This window comes from Schistocerca piceifrons, chromosome 7, assembly GCF_021461385.2.
Source record: "Schistocerca piceifrons isolate TAMUIC-IGC-003096 chromosome 7, iqSchPice1.1, whole genome shotgun sequence".
Classification (NCBI taxonomy): domain Eukaryota; kingdom Metazoa; phylum Arthropoda; class Insecta; order Orthoptera; family Acrididae; genus Schistocerca; species Schistocerca piceifrons.
The window spans coordinates 145144381-145160190 of NC_060144.1; the positions used below are offsets into that span (position 1 = coordinate 145144381).

Below are 15810 nucleotides of genomic sequence, written 5' to 3' on the forward strand. Positions count from 1 at the left end.
ACTCGTTTATCCTTAATGACTGCACGACACAAAGCTTTACGCTTCGCCTGAGCCCATCGACACCGACATTGGACTGTTGATGACCGGAAACGTGTTGCTGGTCGGACGAGTCTCGTTTCAAATTGTATCGTGTGAATGGACGTGTACGGGTACGGAGACAACCTCATGAATCCTTGGACACTGCATATCAGCTGGGGACTGTTCAAGCTAGTGGAGGCTCTATAATGATGTGGGGCGTGTGAAACTGGAGTGGTATGGGACCCCTGATACGTCTAGATACGTCTCTGACATGTGATACGCACGTAAGCGTCCTCTGATAATCTGCATCCATTCATGTCCATTGTGCATTCCAACGGACGGGCAATTCCAGCAGGACACTACGAGGCCCCAGACGTCCATAATTTCTACAGAGTGTCTTTAGGATCACTCTTCTGAGTTTAAACCCTTCCGCTGGCCACCAAGCTCCCCAGATATGAACATTGTTGAGGGTATCTGGGATGCCTTGCGACGTAGTGTTCAGAAGTGATATCCACCCCCCTTGTACTCTTATGGATTTTTGGGCAGCCCTGCAGGCTTCATGGTGTCAATTTCCTCCAGCTCTACTTCAGACATTAGTCGAGTCCATGCCACGTCGTATTGCGACACTTCAGCGTGCTCGCTGGGGCCCTACATTATATTAGGCAAGTGTACCCTTTTCTTTGGCTCTTCAGTGTACAATAACGATTTACCGAATGAGGCAGTGCGTTAGGAAACTGATACATTTGGGAAGATGGAATCGCTCTGTCCAACGATTCCGATTTGGGTGTTCCGCGTTTTTTCCAAGATCACTATGGCAAATGCCGTGTTGGTTCCTTCAAGGCCACAGCCGACCAACTGTCCGTCTCTATAGGCTAGTTGTCCTATACTCATAAGCATGTTATGTATGCTGTGTGTTATATTTTAGCCAATTGACTGATACTGTATTACCTTGACAAATCCTATATCATTGTGAGATGATCCTTGGATGAACAGAAGTAAATGAATAAACAAGTAGCCCATGACGAAATACGCCAGTCTTGTTGGTATCTTCTGTATCTCTTGTCTTGATCCCACCTTGTAAAGTTTCAGACTTGTGTGCATCGGTTCAGCGTTTTGTGATCTCCTTCTTTCGGCTGTGAATTACTTTCCATTATGGTTCAAAATGGTTCAAATGACTCTGAGCACTATGGGACTTAATTTCTGAGGTCATCAGTCCCCTAGAACTTAGAACTACTTAAGCCTAACTAACCTAAAGACATCACCCACATCCATGCCCGAGGCAGGATTCGAACCTGCGACCGTTGTGGTCGCGCGGTTCCAGATTGAAGCGCCTAGAACCTCTCGGCCACAACGGCCGGCTCTCCATTTTATTCTCGGAGTGTCAACGTGGCGTCTGCTTTTCCTGGAATTATTACTGTGTTTCCGGTTCGCTTTAGTGTGCTCTGCACGATTCCTCATAGATTCTTCAGTAGTCACTATTTTCAGTGATCCACTTTCACGAAACTTTCCGCTCTTTCATTTTGCAACAGGATCCACAGCCACCAAAGTTCGTTTCAGAGACAGAATTCTGTCAAATTATCTTTCATTGGATGGTTTAAAATATCCCTTAATTTGGTTTTAATTACTGTGTTTCTGCTGTGGAACTATTGTCAAGTATTTGCACGCTGTACTCATCAAAGTGGACATACTTTGGGTAGAGGCCACGCACTCACCACATCACACAATGGTAGAAACGTAGGGAGTTGAGCGGACTTTATAACTAGAGACACGAAAACAAGATGACAGCAGTTATGTCGCATAGCAGTTAGGAGTTTAAGAACGCTGTGCCCTCTACATCAATACTCCGCAAGCCACGTGAAGGTGTATGGTGGACAGTACCTGTAGCGTCACTACCAGATACATCCTTCCCTGAAATGAGATTTTCGCTTTGCAGCGGAGTGTGCGCTGATATGAAACTTCCTGGCAGATTAAAGCCGTGTGCCAGACCGAGACTCGAACTCTGGACCTTTGTCTTTCGCGGGCAAGTCTCTACCAACTGAGCTACCCAAGCACGACTCACGCCCCGTCCTCACAGTTTTACTTTTGCCTGTAACTTCTCAACTCCATTCTCGATTGATGCATGGGAAGAAATAATTTTCGAGAAGCCTCTGTATTAGCTCTCATGTTTTGAATTTTCTCGTTGCGGTCACTTCGCGAGACGTATGTGGGAGGAAGTAAGATGTTGTCCGAACCTTCACAGAAAGTACTCTCTCAAAATTTCAGTAGTAACCGTGACGTATATTGTCTTCCCTGTAGCGTCAGCCAGTGGAATTTTCTGAACATCTCTGTAACGCTCTCTCACGGACTAAGCGATCCCGTGACAAAACGCGCCGCTCTTCGTTGGAGATTCTCTCTCTACCTGTCTCTCTCTCTCTCTCTCTTTCTTTCTCTACCTCTTCTGTCAGTCCTACCCACTAAGGGACCCAGGCTGATGAACATTACTCAAGAATCGGTCGAATAAGGGGCTAGTGAGCAACTTCAAAAATGGTTCAAATGGCTCTGAGCACTATGGGACTTAACTGCTGTGGTCATCGGTCCCCTAGAACTGAGAACTACTTAAACCTAACTAACCTAAGGACATCACACACATCCATGCCCGAGGCAGGATTAGTACCTGCGACTGTAGCGGTCGCGCTGATCCCGACTGCAAACCCTTGAAACGGTCGGCTACTTCGGCCGGCTGAGCAACTTCCTTAGTGGATGAATTACATTTCTTCCGGCTCCCCTACCTTTCTCATCACCCTTTTCCATGCCCCAACTGGTCGCTTGCAACAACATCATAACAAAGATTACGGTCCCACGAAGAAGCAGAAGCTAACAGAAGGTGACTAAATTTTCATAGCATACCTCCACAGGCGAGAGCGGGCAAAATGGAGTCCTCGAGTTCCATCATCAATATTTCACCTACAACAAGAGCGTAGTTAGCGATGTGCAGCTTCGACGCACCATTGAAGGTTAACTGCGAAATATTTCAGCATCCTTTCATTGCTGACGTTGTGAGGTGGTAACGTCACCTAGAGGGGCACTTCTGTCTCATGATATCAATATATCATACAAATACCCACAATGTTTGAATTCATTACAAGCAGTTTTGGACATTTACGTTGAGGATTGTAGGGAATATAGAATATGCACAGTGCGTCAGATAAACTGAAAACCTACTTTCTGAAAATTAGATTCGCATTCTTCCTTTAACGGCAACCGACTTGCAGTTTCTCCCCTAACAGGAAACCGAACTGGTTCACAATATTGTTCTTTCCATTGCGACCGCCGTTAATGATCATGCAGTCGACTGGACAGTTAATCCGAATCTCTCTCTCCGTGTTTCCCACTTGGTGTATACGTGTGCCTTTGCCACAAGAGTCACATTGATGTCGATTTTTATTTAGGACTTAATTGAGCTGCTACACTAATTTAAATTCTGTGCTATGAGGATTCTATTCTGAATACTCAATTTCAGTCTCCACACTACACTCTTCATTACTTCCAAACTCCATCGAGGACGCTCTGTGTTGCTCCAGAAATGAGCAATAAACGTGATTGGTGCCACAGATGCACGTAAACACAATTGAACTGGTAATGGAAGTAATTATGTCACAGAAATTAATTACTTAAAGAAGTGGCCGATCATACAGTGGTATTGTTTCTCCAGTGCAAGATACTATCCAGGAATACAGCCGGTTGAAGAAAAAAATTTACTCCATTTTTCCACACTATTAGAAATTTTTTTACCGAAACGAAAGAGGAAGGAGAACCGCAACATCTGCTCACGGTATCCAAGACCTGTCGTTGTCGCCTTCAGTCCGAAATCTGGTTTGATGGAGCTGTTCCTTCTAGTCTTTTTTGTGGACGTCTCTTTATAACACATGCAACTTACATCTGTTAGTATTTGAACCCGCTTATAATAGTAAGCCTTGGTTGTGTTGTTGTTGTGATCTTCAGCCCGCAGGCTGGTTGGATACAGCTCTCCATGTTACTCTATCCTGTGCAAGCCAGACATCTCGGTGTAACTACTGCAACCTAGTCCGCGGCTCGTGGTCTTAGAGACTATTGTCAGTTTACTATTTTTGTTCTATTTTGTAAGCTTACAAATGGCACTATATTGAAATGTGTTCTTCAGTCTATTGTAGAATACAATTCGTGTTGAAACATTTCCAGCACGTCATTATTTGTTTTTGTGCTTATGTACATATATGGTTGTTTCAATAAAGGAAGAAAGTGGTCTTGCGGTAACGTCCTCGCTTCCCGCGCACGGGGTCCCTGGTTCGATTCCGGCGGGGTCAGGGATTTTCTCTGCCTCGAGATGACTGGATGTTGTGTGTCTTTCATCATCATTTCATCCTCATTCACTCGCAAGTCGCAGTAATGGTGTTAAAGAACCCGCGAGGGGTCTGTATGAAAGATTTTTATTACATCTGCGACCGGTTTCGCATCACTTATCGGTGCATCCTCAGGCAATCTCTACAAAAAATAATATAATAAGAACTCGTATAAACTATTCGATCCCCCAATTCTGAGGTGTAAATTAAACTTTTTAAATAGCCAGTTTTTGAATAAAACAAGAAAGTACTCACAAACGCTATTTAAAAAATAGTAACGTTGAACATTGCCCTGTAGCCACTCACCACCAATCATGTCGAATATACGGTCATCAGGTGAAGCGGTAGGTAAAATTTAAAAATCTTTTTAAAAAATTTTTTTGAATGAAGGGAGTGGCAATGACCTAGAAAATTAAAATAAAATACGATGCTGATAAAACTACCCTAAACACGAACGACGAAGAGCGGAACGTTAGCATGAACAAACAGCGGGGGTAGGGCCATGTAAACATATCAGAACGTACCGTGCAAGCTGAGAGGAGCCGCGCGGCAGTGGACACGGCCTGACTGACTGGCCGAAACCCGGATAGCGCTCACGCAGTGGCGCGAGAATTGCCAGAGGCCGGATGACATGTACAAGGTGTAAAGCGTGGGGGGTGCTAAACATTTGCTAAACAATTCCTTATGTCTATTTCTTTAAAAAGTGTAATACCATACTAGGTGGTCCCTATAAAAAATGGGCAGTTAGTTAAATTGGATTTGGATTGGATTGTTTGGGGGAAGAGACCAAACAGCGAGGTCATCGGTCTCATCGGATTAGGGAAGGGCGGGGAAGGAAGTCGGCCGTGCCCTTTCAAAGGAACCATTCCAGCGTTTGCCTGGAGCGATTTAGGGAAATCACGGAAAACCCAAATCACGATGGCCGGACTCGGGATTGAACCGTCGTCCTCCCGAATGCGAGTCCAGTGTGCTAACCACTGCGCCACCTCGCTCGGTGGCAGTTAGTTAAAACCATAAGAATAATAACTGTGGTGGTTCTGAATGCGCAAGGCCCGGAGTACGCATAAAAATATATTGGACTTCGCGTACTTTTTATGTGCATTTGTAAATGGGCTCATATTTCACCCATGGCCCACGTCTAAGACACTGGCACTTTTTGCTACTCAAAACTGTAGTGTACTGCGCACTCATGGATGCTGTTGAATAACTGTAACATCGAACTGTATAGTCCTGCCAAGACGTATGGTTATATGGAGATGTTTAAATGATTTCGTTACTCAGTGCAGAGATGAGTGCACTATTGCTTCAAAATGCGCGTGCGACACGTGGAACACCTCTTCTAACTGATACAAGCGTGCAGTAATGTGTTGAAGTAGCATTGTATGTCCTGTTAAGGTAGGCGATGGATGAAATTTGAGCTCAGTTAGTCGAAGAACTGAAAATTTTACAATACAAATACATACTAGCAAAGTATTTCTTACTGACGGCAGTGGCGGCTCGTAAATACAAATTTGAAATTATCTCGCTTCTTTTAACGTATACTGGGAGATGTAGTCATGATGTTACAAACTATTAGGAATGATGGTGAAGTGTAAATGATTCAATCTGAGGTAAGGGATCCTGGTCCGTAAAAGACTGAATCTGAATTTATAAGATAAAATCATTATGGTAATATTAACATTGGAGTACATGTACCGGTATTGTGACTGAGACGGTAGGATAGGCAACTTTCTGAGGCGATACTAAGCACCAAAACAAGATAAAATTGTTTAGTAAATATTGTCTCAAAAAATGCGTACCTTAAGAGCTATGGGCTCTTGTTCACTAGAAGATACGTCTTTCACAGTAGTGACGATATCCAAACGCTCTTAACTCCTATGATATGCACCGTACAGTTCATATTTACCAGACTTTTTTTCTTGTTTTGGTCCAAACTACCTGCTCCAAAAATATGGAAACGAAAGAGCTTACATCAGAAGAGATGTGTTTCACGGTATTTAAGACGGACAAGTGCTCCTTGCTCTTGGGAGAACTCATGTTTACCAGAACTTTTTCTTCGTTTTAGTCCAAACAAACAGTAGCGGTACATGTATTGCACTGTCAGAGATATAAGAACATATTTCGGTTATAACTTTCGACTCAATTGTTTCCGGATCGAAGTCCTTTACCTCAAATTATAATCCCCATTTTCTATCATCCGTGAACATTTGTAACATAATATTGGAATCACCCCCTTGTTTCACCATTCTGAGTTTCCGTTATTGAGTATGATAAATAGTACGTATACGTGGCTCACAATAGAAACCCTTCACACGTATGAGAATGTGACATTCTCGGATTTCGTGCCGCCTCAGGTTTGTATATAAACTCAAGCTTTCCTGTGTAGTCATTATCAGGAGTTTTTCTATAGAGAACGTGGTGCTTTGCTTAGCTACGAGTACTTAACTACCCGAATTATGTGATGGAAGCGCCTCGAAACCGCGGAACTTCCATATACCGTCATAGTATATGTCGATGTCTCTGATGAGCGAACATAAGTAGTGGTGGTGGGTAACCCAGCCTTATGCTGACAAACTACGGAGAAATGACTGTCACATCCTCTGACGAAATCAGTATTACTACTAACGTTCCGCTCTCGCAGTCATCGGTATCTGGTAGTATACGTAACTTCCGTGAATCCTCCATGGCGTAACTCGTCCAACTACATGATGCATCACACGACTTACAGTTAACTCGTTTTGCTGACAATAGAGAAAGTAGTCGGGAACCTGAGTTTACATATATTTCTGAGGCGGGAAGAAATCTGTGATACATTTATCCGACCTTCCACATTTGTTTTCATCCCAGCCTTAAAGGAGAGATCACAACTTTGGGATCTCGGATTTACTTCAAATTATGCACACCTCTAGTAGGCCATTAAAACAATACAATGTGCGAGTAGTATGGCACACTATTCTGGAAATTCTGGAAAAATCGCAAGAGAAGTTTTACGCGTGTATTATGTAACTGAAGTATCTGTGTGAGGATTCCGGGAGTAAAAAATCAGTGTGGTCAAGTGGTTAGCATTCGCTCTTTGCAAGAGGATCGTGGACGAGGCCACGGTTCGAATTGTTGTAACATGCATTATCTGCAGCAGTCGATATAAAGTGAATCATCTTCATTTTTGTCATACAAGTGCAAATTCTGTGATATACAAAATATTTACCCCTACATTAGTCGTTCTTCGTACATTAGCAATGCCTCACCGGTATACAGTTTAACTGTCAAACTGCCTCTGTGCCTGCAGCTCGAAGGGTCGATGTGCAAAGTGGTTCCGGGCACCCTATCAGAGTGCGTATACAAGGGATTTCGCAAATGACGACGGGCATACATTTTCAGGAAAACTCTATGCGTTTCTTGGTATATTTGTCGATAGTTATATATATGTTTGCTCTAATAACTAAATTTAATCAAAAATAGCAAGTAGACGAAAAACATGAAATTTACTTAAATTTCATGCAAATACACATGGCTTTTTTATTGAATTACCTGTCAAATTCCATATAAATTAAACAGTATGACCAGTGATGAAGAAAATGTAGATTAAAAATTATGTTTCAAGGAGAGTCGAACCGTCGCCTGACACGCGTTTGTCTTGCAAACCCCGAACGCAAACCACGTGACCACAATTCTTTTTTTTTCTTTTTTTCGGATTCTTAGGGCCACAGACAGATATAGGTTGGAAGAGAAAACGTGGGCGGGGCTCAATCTCGAGGCCTGGCCCGGATGCCTCACCCTTTTCAGCCGCCGTGCTGCACCCTCACACTGTTCATATTAATTTACTTATTTAGTTCATTTTTGTGCACATATCTACAGAGGAAACGAAAGTAAAAGTAAAAGTAGCCCACTCATCCGGGACAATGGAAATCCCGCAAGGTGATATAGGCTTTCTCTGCCTCGTGATGACTGGGTGTTGTGTGCTGTCCTTAGGTTAGTTAGGTTTAAGTAGTTCTAAGTTCTAGGGGACTGCTGACCATCGATGTTAAGTCCCATAGTGCTCAGAGCCATTTGAACCATTTGATACAGGCTGGCTGGCGGCCGAATCCAAGGTGTAGGCGTCTCATGCTTCATTCCGAATCAAGCGGGCACCTGCCACGTGGGAAAACGCCAAATTTGTGGGGGCGATGTTAAGGTAACTGGTAAAATATGCGCGATACCGTGAACTGCTCGCAACCACTGGATGTGCAGTCTGCAAATATTGCCAGAAATCAAGGCGCAAGCGATGAGCGTCTCCATGTAGATATGACAGGGTCCAGCCCTTTATCCAGAAAACCCCCTGTGACTTTGTTGCAGGAATGTTCCACCGCTGGGTCATTACCTCTAGCGTCCAGCACCCATGCACAGATATACAGGGTGGTCCATTGAAAGAGACCGGGCCAAATATCTCACGAAATAAGCATCAAACGAAAAAACTACAAAGAACGAAACTTGTCTAACTTCAAGGGGGAAACCAGATGGCGCTATGGTTGGCCCGCTAGATAGTGCTGCCATATGTCAAACGGTTATCAATTGCGTTTTTTTTAAATAAGAACCCAAATTTTTTATTACATATTCGTGTAGTACGTAAAGAAATATGAACTAGTTGGACCACTTTTTTCGCTTTGTGATAGATGGCGCTGTAATAGCCAAAAACGTATAAGTACGTGGTATCACGTAACATTCCGCCAGTGCGGACGGTATTTTCTTCGTGATACATTACCCATGATAAAATGGACCGTTTACAAATTGCGGGAAATGTCGACATCATGTTGATGTATGGGTATTGTGATCAAAATGCCCAACGGGCGTGTGCTATGCTATGTATGTTGCTCGGTATCCTGGACGACATCATCCAAGTGTCCAGACCGTTCGCCGGATAGTTACGTTACTTAAGGAAACAGGAAGTCTTCAGCCACATGTGAAACGTAATCACGAGCTGCAATAAATGATGATGCCTAAGTGGGTGTTTTAGCTGTTGTCGCGGCAAATCCACACATCAGTAGCAGACAAATTGCGCGACAATCGGGAATCTCAAAAACGTCGGTGTTGAGATAAATGTCATTACACGTATTGCCAAATGCATTGAGGTTGACGGACATTATTTTGAGCATTTATTGCATTAATGTGGTATTTGCAGGTAATCACGCTGTAATAGGATGCATTCTCAGAAATGATAAGTTCACAAAGGTACATGTATCACATTGGAACTACCGAAATAAAAAGTTCAAACTTACCTACGTTCTGTATTTTAATTTAATAAAACTACCTGATATCAACTGTTCGTCTAAAATTGTGAGCCATATGTTTGTGACTATTACAGTGCCATCTATTACAAAACGAAAAAAGTGGTCCAACTAAAACATTCATATTTCTTTACGTACTACACGAATATGTAATAAAAAAATGGGGGTTCCTATTTTTAAAAAACGCAGTTGATATCCGTTTGACTTATGGCAGCGCCACCTAGAGGGCCAACCATAGCGCCATCTGGTTTCCCCCTTCAAGCTAGACAAGTTTCGTTCTTTGTAGTTTTTTCGTCTGACGCTTATTTCGTGAGATATTTGGCCCGGTCACGATCAATGGACCACCCTGTATAAGCGATATAATAGACACGTAAAACCTAGCTTGCTATTTTCTCAGAATTGCCAGAGGAGTGATCCTTACTACGTGCCCATTTTGTTGTTTTAATGGCCTACTAAGAGTTTTGAAGTAAATCTGTGATCCCAACGTCGTGGTCTCCATTTGTAAGATTAATAAACAAAGCAGCAAAATATCCCTCATTTTATCACCAGTTACGTGTGTAGTCATCCCTGTGCAATTTTCGTTCACGTTATTTTCCATTACTTTCACCAGTCCCTGGTCACTGAGCACGTGTCATTCGAGCAACCCACCCTCGTGCACCCCACCACCTCCCGCTCGTGTCCTGCCTCGGCGCACGAGTAAGAGCGGAGAGAAACCGTGCTGCCTTTGGTGCCCACAGCGGCGCAGGCCAACATCTGGGGCCCGGAGGACGTGTTCGTGAAGAAGGGCAGCACCATCAGCCTGACGTGCTCCATCAACGTGCACTCGACGCCGCCGGGGTCGGTGCTGTGGTTCCACGGCGCCGCCGTCGTCGACTTCGACTCGCCGCGCGGCGGCATCTCCCTCGAGACGGAGAAGACGGAGGCGGGCACCACGAGCAAGCTGCTCGTGACCAAGGCGCAGCTCGCCGACTCGGGCAACTACACGTGCGTGCCGTCCAACGCCAACCCGGCCAGCGTCTGGGTGCACGTCCTCAACGGTGAGTGCCTCCACCACTAGGCCACTAGCAGGTAGGCAGCGGCCTGCCGGAGTGCCGCTTGGTCAAAAGGTTTATATTAATCGTATATTGAGTGGAAATGGAAAACGTTCCAACACCCAAACCTCCTGGTGTCAGATCTGTACCAAACGTTCTATATCGACAGAGTATGAACCGAAGCTTCGATTTAGTACGTACTATATGCTGTCGTCCAGCAGAACGTCCGTAAACATTAATTACAAGTAACACAAGAACTACGGAGCATAGCAAGAGCATAGCTGTCAGTGGGTAATAGCTTCCGTTGAGAATCTGGTGGAGCGTTAGATCATTGTTCCAAGGGTCCCAGGTTCATAGCCCAATGCTGACAATTTTACTGTATAATGCATGAAAGTATCATATGGGATTACTAATAAATCACGAGCAGTACTGCACGTGTGATGCAGTTGCTTCTTTAGTCTACTGTTCCAACTGTCTACGTTTATTATGTGAAATTACATAGAGGTAGGGGTGGAAACCCAGTTTCCTCTTTCAGCTTCAAAAATCAGCCATAGCTAATTCATAATGTTTTAGCAATGAATGTAATAATATTAAACACGAAAACTAAATATCTTAAAAATTAAAAAACATTTTCTGCTTGCACAACAACTCACTAATTTTTCAAGAAGTGCGGGTAATGTGGAAACGCCTTAAAATTGTGGGAAACTGACTACTTCAAGCGAAAACTATTGAAAATGTCAGAAATTTTTTATTTTATACTATATTTAACTTACACAAAAATATTTTTAAACGCAACTGTATTAGAAAAATGCTTCATGATCGAAGTTCACTTGCAAAAATCGCATATGTAAATATCTGCTTCATTTCCGGCACACAGAGAGTGACTCCACTCCTCACACACGACACACTTAATCCACAGTTCTCGCCGAATGTCTTTCGAAAATGCGCCTTTACAAAAAATACAAACTGCATCTTCTTCAGTAGGTTCTTCTTCCCCAACTGTGAGATCCACATGTGACTCGCCTGAAGATACAGTTGGTGCATTGGGCTCTTCATCTGAATCCTCAGATAACTTAAGCCGTTTCTTGCACGGTTTTCTAGGAGGAGCTTCACGTTTTTTTCTTGCTTTTGGCAGGTGCCTTAGGAAGCTTCTGTTTACCCTTCAGCAAGGAGTCTTCAAGGCGTGTTTTATAAGGCGAATATGTCAAAACAGCTGATGAACCTGGCTTACGACCTCTGTTGGAAATCGTCCTCTTTAGGGGAGGGACTATCATGATATCTTGTGGAGACACACACGTATTTGATGAGGTATTTGACAACGATGTTGGCCTTCTGTTTTATCCATTCCAATGAGATAATGAACCAACTGTTTCTCAATAGCATCAGGTAGTACAAGCTTACGTCCAAGTCTCAAAGAAACACATACTTGAGGTGACATATCACGATGCACAAACCTTTGAAGTGTCGTCAGAGGTACGCTGAAAGCTTTTATTGCTCTTCTTAACCCCACCTGCTATCCCTTGAGGCTATTATAGCCTTAATCATGTTTTGAGCATCCCACTTCTTCACAATAGCTCTTGGTTTCCGATCAGTTTGCTTTCGTGACATCTAGGTACAGACGCAAAACGTATTAGCAGTAATGTATTTTATGTTGGTATTGTGGAAACGTTTCCACAATGACATCGTATGTATGCTTCCACATTACCTACACAATGGCCATTTTAAATTTCGGAAGATCACGTTAAGCAAGGTTGACAAAGGACTGCTAAAACCTTCTATGCGCCTCCCTTTATAAGCTATGAGACCTAAAGAAAGATAACTACAAAGTATATTGATAAATATAACTGCACAACTTACCTAGAAAAAGGTTTAGAAAACGCGCGAACGTAAATTGCATCAGTGCCACGGCGCCTGTTGCTCAACTGACTTCTAACCCTCTACCGTGACAAATAGGAACCATTACAACAATTTCTGGCTGCCCCACTGCGGTGCAGCACTCTGCAGGCCAGATACTAGACGTTTCCACATTACCCACACGCTTCCACATTTACATCCCTACTTCTATGCACTAACTGCTTCATCACGAGTGGTATCTGTTCTGTCGCACTTGTCCTGCAGAGCATCACACCTATTTATACAGGTTTACTGTTAGGTTTGCTACTTTTTAGTTAGCAAATCGAAAGCAGAGTGCCGGAAGAATATTGCTACAAATTCCGGAAAGTCCTTTTACATGTCGGGAAAAAATTCTCCCATATAAAAGTTAGACACGTAAACAGTAAAAACAAATTGTCATTAGTGGTGTCTGAACGGTAAATCTACAAATATATCACTCACAGATACACCTGCCTTGTTCTCCGTAGTTCTGGTGTCACTTTCAATTACCGTTTATTCATGTTCTACTGGGCGACATCTCATAGTGCGAACTAAATCGGCGTTTCGGTCGATACTCTATCTAGATACAACGTTTTGAACCAGTCCGAGTGTCTGACATCTGGATGTTTGGGTGTAAGTGCCATTTTTCATTTTTTCAAAACGCGTTTTCTCTACAGTTGCGTACAGAGTAATCGGTAAAATTCCATATTTCGAAATATCGATATTTTTTACAACGTACCTACGTTTACCGGTGACCCCACACTTCCCAATATATCGCTACATCGATGTCGAAATAGCAACATCGGAAGTCGATAATTTTATTTCATATTTTTTCGCAGTTTTCTATAAATATTTGAAACTGCTCTCTTGAAATTGTAGTAGAACATAATTTTACTTTCAGTATGTGAAGGAATCATACTACTTTTTGAGCTTTTATCACGTCCACTCTTTCTCTTTGACTGTGTGAAGCACGTAAAGGTTGCACAAAGAAGAAGTCCTAGTGCTAGTTTCAACGCTACTAACAGACTACTTCATCACATCGGCATTCTTCAAAAACAGCTGCTGAAAATGATGAACAAAAATGTAAATGGCAAGAGTGGGTTTTGCGGTGAACGGAGACGTGTGAGTGTAAATGCTAAAGCAGTCGGCTCTCGGCACTACCCACAGAAACTGCAACGTTCAATTTCACCACGCAATTTTGATACTGCAACTGCTTTGTTGCTGCTGTTTGCAGAAATGAAAAAAAAAAAAAAACAGGGAAGTCGACATGAAGTGTTTTGGACAAATCCGGTACGTGACGCAACCGAACGACGTGCCCGTCGGACATCCTTTATATGGCTACTTACTTGCAGTTGACATTGTTTGCAAAATGATTATCGCATCTATTCAATTCTTGCTCTAACAGAGATAATCAGGCTTCTAACATGTTGATGTTCAGAATACCTAATAACATGTCATTACTTAGATATACAGCAGTAAAACCAGCAGTGTAATAACAATGTGCTGTCGATATTTTTATAGGCTGCTTCGTCGATATTTCTTCACTCGATATGTTGCTAGATATACACTTTTCCTCGATATACGTATCTAGGGCCCATCATGACATATTTCTAAATATCGATATATGGGATTCCCGATATTTTTAAAAATATCAACAGTCCTACTTGCGTTATCGGTACTGCGTTGGACTTATTAATAAGGCCTTCAGCAGCTATCGGCCATAGCGCTAGGTGAAAGGAAAATAACACTGACCAACACTGAAAATGTAACTGGGATGAAATAAATGTTAACCATATCGACCATGCTGATAATGAAAATGGCGATGAAAAACTCAATTCTCGTTTCCAAATTAAAGGAGGTACAATTAATTATATTTTATTAGCAGTCATTCTCCATTCGTTTCCATACAGGCTTCGAAATTCTTCTGATGGTAGACTGACGAAGCTTCAGGCACCAATAGCAGCGTGTGTATTGTCGCTATTGTTAGCCTAGGCTTGTAGCAACGAAGGGAAGCGAAGGATAAAGAGAGGAGCGAAGCATGTTTCTTTTAACCGTCGTTTCAGTCTGTTAAAACCTGTGTTCTGTTCATGTGCTGGTGGAACGTGTTACTGAAGTCTGGTTAGTGCATGTGATCATTAAAATTCCTGTGATTCAGTATGTCTCACAAATGTGCAAACAGTGCTGACAATTTTGGCTACATTGCAGACAGGCTACATTCAAACCATAAAGGAGGCGTACAGACCAAGGAAAAATTTTTTTGAATAACTTTTTTTACTTTGATTGCTGATCGTTATAGATTTTTATGAGCTGAACCCAAATCTAGCCTTAGTTTTCTTTGTATCACCCATAAGTTTTCGAGTAATTTGCTTTGTATTATATACTATGCTATACGGTAAACGGGGAAATCAATGAAACGCTTTGTTACTACATAATGAGGGCTTGTATTTACAGTAAGCTACTTAAAACAATGAAATGTGCTAATAGTGGTTTCACTTGTCAGCTGGAATTGATTTATATTTTCTTTCCCTTTTTTCTTTGAAGCTTCTTGTGTAGCTTTTTTTTGCGATGAGCCACTTGCTGAACTTCTCGGTGAAGTGACCAACTGTAGCCCCCATCATGTTGGTGTTCCAGCGGCCTTGGTAGTGTTTTTCTATCACTTTAATGTCCCAGTGAAAACGCTCTCCTTGCTCCTGATTAACATCTCCCATATTGTCCGGGAAGTAATCAAGGTGACTGTTCAAAAAGTGAACTTTCAAGATCGTTAAACATCCTAAAGTTTTAAACTTCTTTAACATTGTAGCTATAATAGAAACATATTCTGGGTCTTTTTCATGTCCTAAGAATTTGTAACGACTTGCTTGAATGATACCAATGCTTCTTTGGTTCAAATGGCTCTGAGTACTACGGGACTTAACTTCTGAGGTCATCAGTCCCCTAGAACTTAGAACTGCTTAAACCTAACTAACCTAAGGACATCACAACACCCATGCCCGAGGCAGGATTCGAACCTGCGATCGTAGCGGTCGCGCGGTTCCAGAATGTAGCGCCTTGAATCGCTCGGCCACCCCGACCGGCTCATGCTTCTTCCTCATTTAAGGTCATTGTGGATTCAAAGTTAACATCAAACATCAATTTTCCTAGAGTCAGCTTCTGAAAGGTGTGGAAAATTTTGGCAGGGGTGCTTAAAACATGGTCCATCTTTAGGCAACGCGTTTACAAACTATTTCACTAGGCATAACTTTATGTGTAGAGGTGGTAGGAGTACGTTTT

General features: G+C 42.6%; 1 protein-coding gene across 1 annotated transcript in view; it reads left to right on the top strand.

The window, feature by feature from the left end:
• Nucleotides 1-15810, top strand: part of LOC124805518 — a 124487-nt gene that overhangs the window by 80787 nt on the left and 27890 nt on the right. Inside the window, exon 4 of the mRNA XM_047266082.1 lies at nucleotides 10375-10674. Coding sequence (XP_047122038.1) covers nucleotides 10375-10674 — 300 coding nt within the window. The remainder of the gene's footprint in view (nucleotides 1-10374; nucleotides 10675-15810) is intronic.